At 33.7% G+C, this 11,364-nt stretch overlaps 1 protein-coding gene across 8 annotated transcripts in view; it reads left to right on the plus strand.

The window, feature by feature from the left end:
- Positions 1 to 10,702, plus strand: part of LOC106870604 (uncharacterized) — a 62,199-nt gene extending 51,497 nt beyond the window's left edge. For all 8 annotated transcript variants that reach the window (XM_052971812.1, XM_052971818.1, XM_052971814.1 and 5 more), the window contains one exon: positions 2,007 to 10,702. In XM_052971812.1, the coding sequence (XP_052827772.1) occupies positions 2,007 to 2,949 (943 nt within the window). In that variant the 3' untranslated portion in view covers positions 2,950 to 10,702. The remainder of the gene's footprint in view (positions 1 to 2,006) is intronic.
- Positions 10,703 to 11,364: the final 662 nt, after the last annotated feature.

Below are 11,364 nucleotides of genomic sequence, written 5' to 3' on the forward strand. Positions count from 1 at the left end.
CATACATATATATATATATATATATCTAGCATAATGGTTTGACAAAAGAGACTGATAGAATAAGTACAATACTAGAAATATAGTACTGGGATTGCTTTGTTTTACTAAAAACCTTTCAAGGTGATGCCCCAGCATTGTCACAGTCCAATGACCGAAACAAGTAAAAGATAGATGAAAGATGTTATTTTTTCAAAATGGCATTTGTCAGTGAACTGGACTTTTAATGAATTTTGTTAGCTTTTATTTAATATCTGATTGAGTAGATTTATGTATGAAAATCAATCTTGGCCTGACCATCCTGTTTTTATATGGATATCTAGGTGATTCCATTATTTATTATGTCCTTTTCCTTTTAAGAAGTGAGCATGTAATATGAAGGCAACATAGCCACTATTTCTAGCAGGTTCAGTCATCATATAGCAGACTCGCTTGTTGATTGTTTCTGTTTAACATACATAATTAATGATTCTTATTTGTGATAGTTTTATAAAAAGTATCATTATTTTGATACTCTGATAATTAGAAATAGCTTTAATAACATTCATTTACTATTAGACTCAAGGCAGTATGCTGGCAGAATTGTCAGTATCTTGGACAAAAACCTTAGCAGTATTTTGCCTGCCCTTATGTTCTGAGTTGAAATTCTGCTGAGGTCGACTTTGGTTTTCATCTATTCAGGATCAATAAAATAAATACCAGTTGATCACTGGGGTTGATGTAATCAACTAGTCTCCTCCCCCTAAATTTCAGGCCTTATGCCTATAGAAGAAAGGATTGTTAGACTTGAGTAGGTGACCTAGCAGAATCATTAACGTGCTAGACAAAATGCTTAGTGGCATTTCGTCTGTCTTTACATTCTGAGTTCAAATTCTACCAAGGTTGACTTTACCTTCCATCACTTTGGGGTAGATAAAATAAAGTACCAGTCAAGCTTGTCTCTTCTCAAAATTGCTGACCTTGTGCCAGAATTAGAGAGAGTTATTAAAATTTAAGAAATAGTTAGTTTTAATATGGTCCCAGGTCAGTTTGTTATTGAGCAGACCTGTGACATGCAGATATCCAGTTGAATGACCAAGAATGACCTATAAATCTGTTGTTTCTGGTATACTGTGCTTGTGTGTCGTTGAGAAGCATACTGCATGCTCTGACATCCAGTGATGCATTCTCGTGGGACTTACCTTGTCATCTTAAAAAAGGAATACAAAGAAACCAGCTGAATATTTCTGGGTGAAGTTGTTGAAGGAAAAGGTTGTGATTGTTGTTTATTTTCAGGTGAACCTTAAGCTCTTTAGCACTCAGGTTACTCTGTCAAATGTAAAGCTTATTCATTCACATCGTTTTCAAGTAGTCATGCATTATCTCATAACTATTATATTTTGATGATGTGATTGTTTATTGTTAGAATGACATTGTAGGGTAAGTGTGAGAGACTAGATCTGGTTGGTTTGAACATAAAACAGAATATCTGAGGGGCCTGATATGGTTGGTTTAAATGCTAAAGGGTTAAAGAGCTGACCTATAATTAAAGGTATTGCTGCTGTGATTATCTCATCTGCTTCTCAGATTGTGTATCTTGGACTACATCATTCAGTGTATCTTTTTCTTATTTAAGATGGTGGGGCATGTTTTCAATTGGAAATGGAGGTGAAGATTTGACTGCTATTTCTATCTGTTTAAATGACCACATAAAGCACCTTCTTTGTTCAGTTTTGTAGATTTGAGGTTCACAAACTTGTGGGTAGTTTACAGGATTTTTTTTTTTAAAGATGGTGGTGGGGTGGGAGAATATATTTTGCTGTCATTAGACTGTGTGACCATACTGGAGCACTGCCTGGTAGAATTTTTAGTTGAATGAATCGATACCAGTATTTATTTTTTTTAAAGCCTGGTACTTATTCCATTAATGTCTTTTGCTGAACTGCTGTGTTACAGGGATGTGAACCCACCAATACTGGTTTTGAGGTTTCTTGTTTTTATTAATCATAATTCTTCTTTTCCTTTTGAAGGATTGAAATGAATGGCAAAGAGGATATATTCTCTGACTTCAGTGAAAAATTACGACGCCATGTGGAACAATGTATTGAAAAGTTGCAAAACTTTCCTCCGGTTACTTACCAACACACCCTTTTGACTCTCTTCACAACATGGGATTATCATGATTCTAAGAAAGAACTCCATGAAAACACCGTCCGTAATTGGCTTGCATTAGGTCCGTCCGTCAAGGTGATTGTCTTCTCTACCAATCCTGAGACAAGAATTTTCTGTGAAAAGATTGGTTGTAATTACCAGTCTATCACTGTTCAGCGTGTAACTGGAGTGCCTTTATTGAAATCAATGTATTTAGAAGCACAGAAATCATTTGATAGCTTTTTTTATGCATTTGCCAATGCGGATATTTTATTTGAAGCAAATCTAATCAAGACATTGGAGCGTGTTTTGTATATGTTTAATAATACAGAAAAGGCAATTTTGATAATTGGACAACGGACAAATGTTATGAATGTTACCAAAGAAGAAGCTGTTCCAGTTGATTCTGTGACTAAAATTGCCCTGGACCGTGGAACTATATTCCGAACTGATGCTGAAGATTATTTCATTACATCAAGGCCATTTCCATGGAAAGCATTTCCAGATTTCATTGTTGGAAGTCCAGCATATGATAATTGGTTAGTTGCATATGCTATTCATAATAATTTCTTAACGATAGATGCCACAAATTCTATCATAGCTGTACATCAGACCACGAGGTCTGGAAACTATGATGGGCATCACAAACGCTTTACGGATTATAATCTTAAATTAATTAGAAAAATACGCTCACGGGTTAATGTCCTTGCTGGACACACAATTTGTACAAAATATTTTGCTCAAAAAGACTTTTGTGGGCTCACAGAAATTCTTCTGCGCAGAACAAATCCTTGTGCCAAGCCAAAATCCAGAAGAGGATGATGGATATATATCTATTTTTGGAAAAAATAATAAAGTTGTATAAATCACCACACACTTTTAAAAATAAAAGAACAACAAAAATCCAATAAATTTATTTTATATGTTTATTTTACAATAAAAAATTATTGAAAGTTTTGTTAGAGCACTGTGTTTTGCTTGGTCCTACCAACCAACAGCACATGTTTGGGCATCAGGTCATTGGTAATATATAATTTAAAAAAATCATAATTTTATAAAAAAATTTTGGACCAGACTGTTCAGTAGTTTCCCTTCAGAGCATTTTTGAATGATGGGCAACTCTTCAGTAAGGAAAGTATTTGTAAATAACTGAAACTGCTTAAATTATAGACTTGGTGCCTGACAATTCCTTGATTCCATGACAAATGTATTTTCCTGTTATATAACCCCTAAATGCTGTGTTTCTGCTGATGTGATGTCAGTGTTGTGTTTGAAATTGTCAACAGTTAGCAATATTTTGAGAATGGTTAATAATTTAAATTTTGGTGTTTGATTAATATATTGTCTTATTGAAACTATGATGTAAATGGTAAAGGAATGAATCTACAGGAAAGATTTCTGTGTCTGTATAAAGGTTATTCACTGAACATATGAAGTCTTCATTTATCACTTATTACCAAGTTTGAATACATTTGAAAATACATCCAAATATCTTCTATAACTGATTTCGTTAGTATCATTTTAGCCATTTCTATGGCTTTCATTTAATATCCTTGAATCCATATTTTTGTCTTCATTTTTTTGTTACATTCCTTTTTCACTATTCCAGCATGAGTATGTTTGGTGATGCTTAAATATATAATTACATACACATCATTAACAGCTCATTAACAGCTGGGGGCTTCTCCTCACAAGAATTCATGTGAAAAAAACCATGGATCTCAGTCTAATTTTTTTATGAGTCACTCTTATATTTATGAGTGATTCTGGTAGCTACAAGTGAATCTGGTACTTACAAATTACTCTAGTATTTACCAGTGACTCTGGTATTGGTATAACATTATGACTTACTGAAGGGATATCCTTCTTGAAGAGGTGTGCCAAATACCCAGTCACCTAACTCTTTTAGTATCCTCTTATATGATCTATGGTTGGCTGGCTTGGTTTCAAAGTTGACCTTGATAATTAGAAACATTTCAATGTCATCATAGAAGAGTAATTACACCAGTATTTAATTGGTAAACACTTATGTGAACTTTATATTTAGATAAGAAGTCATATTTTCTTTTGTTTCATTCCAAGTCTCTGTGTTTAAATACACTGTTTTTAGTAAAGTGGGTGCTAAACATATTTAATGCAATGAGGTAAGAAACTGTAATTAAATATAATTTCACTTATACTAAGAAGAAATAATTATCAGCTAAATGATTAATTCTGGTCAAGAAAGGCATGGGACACATTCCTGGAATTAAATTCAAATTGATAATAAAAAAAATAGAATACAGTGTTGGAGTGTTTTTAGAGAGTTACTTTACCTTTAGATCTACATTGAATTCATAGAGATTAATCTTTAGGGTTAAAACAAAGGTCTTGGACAGACTTTCCTTAGAAATAAGGTGGGATAGCCATGGTTGAAATGCCTGGTCATAGATCTCAGAGTTGACATGAGGCTAATCAGCAACAAGATGGAATGGTCCTGTTTGGAATACTTTGATCATGTCTTCCTTATCAGCGTTAAACAAAAATAAGATTGGATGGTCACAAATGGATTGCCTTAATCATGTGTCTGATCAGTCCTGTGATTTAAGTATAGAAAAATCCAAACAACATTGTCTTAATAAAAAAACAATAAAATAGAGGCAAATTAAAAAGAAATATTTTATGCTTAAATGAATAAATGCCAAGGAATTTTTTGCTTAACCTTTTGTCAGTTAATAGTCTCTTTTCTTTGTGAGAAGACGTCTTGGCTATGTAAAGAATGTTTGGTTAACATGAAAGGTTACTTGAGATTGTATATATTAACCTTTGTAAAAAATGAGAAGCTGTGTGTTGTTGCTTGAGATGGAGATCTGTTTTGGGTAAAATAAACATAGAACAATATCATCCATCATCTTCACCATCATTTAATGTTTAAGTTAGATGGTTTGATAGGTTCAAGGACTGCATCATACTCCAGTATCTGCTTTTGTATGATTTCTAGGGCTGGATATCCCTTCCTAATGCTATCCACATTACAGAGTGTATTTGTCACTGGTGCTAATGAGGTCATCATGCACTTTGCAAGACTACAAAACATGAGGGGGGGGGATGTAGGCTTTATGCTAGGAAATGAGGGTTATTTTATGAGAGAAAGGAGTGGGGCAGAGCTGGTTCTTGTTACAGTGGGGCAACATGGCTACTAACAATTAAACAGGAGTTGCTTTAGGTTTTTTCATTACTTAAGACTACAAAAACTATTCTAATTCCTAAGTAAGTCAAATTCCATCAGAATCTGGTTCTTTGTAATACCTGGTGGTTGACAGTAAAAAAATTCTAAAAGTGATTTGTCTGAAAGTGTCATATAAGACCTCTCCTAGTTTCATTGATGTCATTCTTTTTGAATAGCTTTGATCATCAATTCTTTAGTTAGACCTATGACACAGGGGTACCTCTTTAGTGCTTAGTGTCTCTCATATGCTTATTATATGATGCCTGACCTATTGACTTGAGACAAACTTCATTGTTTTAAGGCTTGAAGCTTTAAGACATGCATTCAATTTACTCTGTCAAATGTAAGACTTGTTTATCCATATTATTTTGAATTATGTATTATTACATAGCTACAAAATTTCAATGATGTGATTGTTTATTTTTAGAATGACATTGTAGGGTAGGTGTAAGAAGCTAGATCTAGCTGGTTTGAACATAAAACAGGTAGAATATCAGTACCAGATATGGCCACTTAAAATACTAAGCGGTTAAACATGTGGTCCATAATCTAAAGACTATAGGGAGAGTTTACTGCTATGATTTGCTACTGACAATGTGAAGGAAATTTCCTGTGGTCCTCAATTTCAATGCAGATCCAATATTTTCCACAATACAGTTAAATTACTTTCTACAAAAAATAAACTGGAATAGTATTACCACATCTCTAACAAATACTGTTGGGATTGTTGACTATTTTGTATTGTGGTTCAAACTTAAAACTGGGCTTCGTTCAACATTCTACTTCTTTTCATTCCATATTCATCACATACTATATTACATATTATACTAAATGCATAGACTTCCTGATAAGGATTCAGACTCTTTTTTGCTTGTGGATGTTAATTTAAGCATCATAGTGAAACTGGCAGACATTATATATTATTATATATTACAGAGTAACTGCTAAGCAGTGATGTGTATAAATACAAACTTGTTACCAGTTCAAATATGCCTCATGCATCTTTGAACTGGTAACAGTTAATATTATATTTTGTTATATATTATAAAACATAATATGTATTACTATGATAATATACCATGTCTGCTGGAATAATATATTATAATTTGTCATTTGTGTTGTTCGTTCATTACCCGTCCTGTTCTCAACAAAATATGGCATTATGTTTTTAGTTGAGTACCCCATTGTCATAAATATTCCATTGATCTACAATTTGTTTTAATCCTTTTGGTACCAATTCACCTGAAATGACTCCTGGTTCTGTGATACAAAACTGTCTATTTTAAAGTGCTCATATTTAATTTCAAAACTTCCATCATAAATGTTAGAATATTTTCCTAAGTCATCAGCTTAATAATGAAAATGTTATTTTATGAATACTTTCAAAATTTTAATTATTTTTAAAGCTAATTGAAGTGCATAAGCAGTATATTTCATTAATCCTTCAGAATTCAGATTACTCTGTTTAATGTAATGTTATTTACATTGTTTTGAATTAATCATACAATTATCTTGTAGATTTAAGATTTCAATGATGCATTTGTTTACTTTTAAAATGACATTGCAGGGTAGTTGTGAGAGGCCTGATCTGGTCAGTTTGAACACAAAACAGGTAGAATATTTGGGCTAGATATAGCTGGTTTAAATGCTGAGGGGTTAAAAGTATTGTATGAAATAGTTAAGGACAGCAGTAAGATGTATAAAATATTGTGTTTTCTTCCATTCATTTGTGAGGATTTTTCTTCAGTGGTAATTATAATGGCAATATGTTACTCTGGTACTGGTATCTTTTGTGGTTGCCTTGTCTGGATATAATAACAGCTAAACTTGTTGCTGATTATTCTGTTGTGGAGTGTGCACTTGTTGAAAAAATATTCTTCATATCTGCACTTATGTGAGTGTTGTAATGTTTCTACTTCTGGAAGTCACATGTTAGTTAAAAACTGAAAACATTTGAAGAAGTTATATCATTAAAATAATCATGAAAAGACAGACTTTACTAACTAACAATTAACCCTGTTTTTCTCACTGGGGATATTTGCAAGGTCACTTGACTGTAAATAAACTTGTTCCAATACCAACTTATTCATTATTGTTCCATAATAACACAAGTGTATTGTACCAATCATGGAACTATTGTCCAAAGTGAATTAGTTGTTTCAAGAAAAAAGTATCTTTTTACACCTTCATAAACGACATTTTATAACTAAATCCCCAAACCAAATTTTTATTCACAAATGAAAACAATCAGTTGTATATTGTATTCTTTTAATGGATTTTTACCAAGCTGATATCAAATTTCTCTTACAATATTATTGGTTTTTTACCCGCCTACTTGCATTTGGCTGATGTTTATGATACCATAAAATATCCTCAACAATTATCTGAATTTTTTTTCCTGTTTTACATTCATTTTTCTTTTTACCTTGTTGATTTTCTTTTTCATGACAGACCTAAGCAAATGTTGAATTTGTTGGCTGTCAAAATAATTGGACTTTCAAACAATATTACAACATTATTCTGTTTCTCTGTTTCTGTCTTCCTTGTTAAAAATTAACCCTACTCCATCTCGGTGAATATTAAGAAGGTAATAATAAAATAAACTTACTCCAATAATATGCAAGTACTCCAATTTGGAAAAAAACAAAACAAATTTCCTTATGCTAGTTAAAATAGATCAAACCATTATTATTATTTTAAGGCAGTGAACTGGCAGAATTGTTAGAATGCTGGACAAAATTTCTGTTAAGGTCAACTTTGCCTTTTGTCCTTTCAGGGTTGATAAAATAAGTACCCTTTGAAATGAGCAATTGATTTATCCCCTCCCCTGAAATTGCTGGCCTTGTGCCAAAAGTTGAAACCATTATTATTAAGGTGGTGAGCTGGCAGAATCGTTAGCATGCCAGGCAAAATGCTCAGTGGTATTTTGTCTGTCCTCATGTTCTGAGTTCAAATTCTACTGAGGTCGACTTTGCCTCTCATCCTTTCGAGGTCAATAGAATAAGTACCACCTCCAAAATTTCAGGATTATCATTATTATTATGGTGACAAGCTGAGAGAACTGTTAGTGCACCAGGCAAAATGCTGAGCAGTATTCTTTTTGGCCCTTTTCATTCAGAGTTCAAATTCCGCTAAGGTCGACTTTGTCTTTTATTGTTTTAGGGTTGATAAAATAAAGTACTGGGGTTGATGTAAGCGATTATCTCCCTTCCCCAAGATTTCAGACCAAAGCATTATTATTACTGTTATTATTCAGGTGGTGAGCTCGCAGACTATAACTGTATCAAGCAAAATGCTTTGCAGCATTTCTTCCATTGGCTTTTTATGTTCTAAGTTCAAATTCTGCCATGGTCAACTTTTCCTTTCATCCTTTTGTGGTCAATAGAATAGGTACTAGTTAAGTACTGGGGCCAATGTAATCAAGTAACACCCTCCTGCTAAAACTGCTGGCCTTGTACCAAAATTAGAAAGAATTATTGTTATAATTTCCATTTCACTTCTCAGAGCTGTTGATTTTACATTCTCCTGTTAATTCTGTAAGAGCAGACAGCAACCAATTGTCAATGGCCTCATAGAGTCTCTTTCCACGATACTTAACACCAATCTCAAAGTCCTCTCTGTCTCCGATAGAGCAGTTTTCTGAGCATGTTCTACCCTCATGTCTGGTCCAATTTCTCCAATATTTCTCAAACCTGGTTGTTAGTGTTCCCAGTGCCCCTACACTACTGGGATGACAGTTACTCTTCATCGTCCTACAATATTCCTACAATTTCGTCTTTTAGCAGCTTGTACTTTTCAATCTTTTTCAATTCTTTGTCACCCACTCATGCATCCCCGGGTATAGCAATATCTATGATCTTGGTTTCCTTTTTATTCAATACAACAATGTCTGGTCTCTAAGTATCAATCACTGAGTCACACTGGATTGTAAAATCCCATAAGATCTTATACTCGTTATGCTCGGTGATGCCTCCTGGTTTCTACTTGTACCATTTCTGTGTTCTTTCAAGACCGTACTTCTCACACACTCCCCAGTGAACAAACTTAGCTATGTTACCATGTTTCCTTTTGTATTCCTTTTGGGCCAGTTTGCTACACTCACTCACAATTTGTGAGATTGTTTCATTTTTTGCTGCCATACATCCTACAAAGGATCTATTTGGAACTTGGTGTAATAACTTCCCAGAGTTTGTCCCTGGACGCTGAATATCAGTGCCTTGGTACATCCTTTCAAGTATTTTTCCTTAGCCACCTTCCAGTATTGGTCTTGTTTGTAGTAGAATTGTTAGAACTTCAGTTGAAATGCCTTGCGAAATTTGTTCTGGTTATATATTTTCTGAGATCAAATCCTACTGAGGTCAATTTTACCTTTTCTCCCTCTGGGGTCGATAAAGTAAAATACCACTCTAATACTGGGTCCACTTCACTCAAAATTGCTGACTTTTTTTTTTTTTTTTTTTTTTTTTTTTTTTTTTGGCGAAGAGTCGAATGCATTCGCCTCAAGACACGACTGATACTTATTTTATCAACACCAAAAGGATGAAAGGCAAAATCATCCTCGGTGGAATTTAAATCAGAATGCAAAAACAGACGAAATTCCACTAAGCATTTTGCCCAGCGTATTAATGATTCTGCCAACTCGCCCAATTTCCAGCATAGATAGAAAGCTTCAAATTTGAGGAGTGGGAATCGATTAAATTGCCTCCAGTGCATGACTGGCACTTTATTTACCATTCCCAGATGGATGAATGGCAACACTGACTTTGGTAAAATTTGAACTCAAAATATAGAGCCAGAAAAAGTACGCATTTTATCTAACATTGTAATGATTCTGCCAAATAATAGCAAGAGAAAACAAGTGTCTAAAACACAGAGAAAAGGTGCCACGCTACTGAACGACATGTCCTTCAGATCAATGCTGGGTTTCTACAAACCCGAGAAAAATATGTGATACGAGGAAGAAAATAATTTATTATAACGTCAAACAAAAACATTAAGGTACTGGAAACGCTTTAGTTTGGCCAACGAGTAAAAAATGTTCTTAAAGGCTTTTTGAGTGTAGCCAGTTTCAGTTAAACTAGTAGCAGACGAGAAGAGCCACGGGAGACACACAGTCGACCTAGGTAGTGATTCTTCATCCAGCTTCTGTTTTCCTTGTTTGAATTTTATCTTGTGTTCATTATTGTATATTTTTAAATATAATTTTATATTTATTTTGTGTTATTTAATCCTCAAAATTTTAAAATAATCATATAATATTTTCGTTTCAGTACAAGTTTGTCTTGTCCACCCTCAAGTTTTTACGTTATATTTGTATGTATATATGAGCCCTTGTGACAAATAAAGAAATTATTATTATTATTATTATTAGTGTTATTGTTATTATTATTATTATTGTTATTAGGGCGGCGAACTGGCAGAATCGTTACACGTTGGGTAATATGCTTAGCGGTATTTCGTCCATCTTTACTTTGCCTTTCATCCTTTTGGGGTCGATAAAATAGTAACAGTTGAGTACTGAGATCAATGTAATCTACTTACACAATGCCTTGAAATTACTGGCCTTGTACCAAAATTTGAAACTATTATTATTATTAATATTATTATTATTACAAGCTGGCAGAATTGTTACCGCGCCAGATAAAACGCTTAGTGACATTTCTTCTGGCTTTACGTTCTGAGTTCAAATGCCGCCGAGGTTGACTTTCTTTTTCATCCTTTCGGGATCGATAAAATAATGTATCAGCATTCGATTATCTCCTCCCGCCAAATTTCAGGCCTTGTACCTATAAAAGGATTATTATTATTAATATTATCTCGTGATGGCAGAATCGTTTGAGTGTCGGAGAAAATACTTTGTTTTCTTCTGACTCTTTACGTTTCGAGTTCAAATCATGCCAAGATTAACTTTGTTTTTCATTTTTCCGGGGTTGATAAAATAAAGTTCCAGTCAAGCGGTGAAGTTTATTTAATAGACTAAACTCTGTTCCCCAAATTCAAGGTCTTGTACCGATATGAGAAAATTATTA

Source organism: Octopus bimaculoides, chromosome 11, assembly GCF_001194135.2.
Source record: "Octopus bimaculoides isolate UCB-OBI-ISO-001 chromosome 11, ASM119413v2, whole genome shotgun sequence".
In the NCBI taxonomy this organism is placed as follows: domain Eukaryota; kingdom Metazoa; phylum Mollusca; class Cephalopoda; order Octopoda; family Octopodidae; genus Octopus; species Octopus bimaculoides.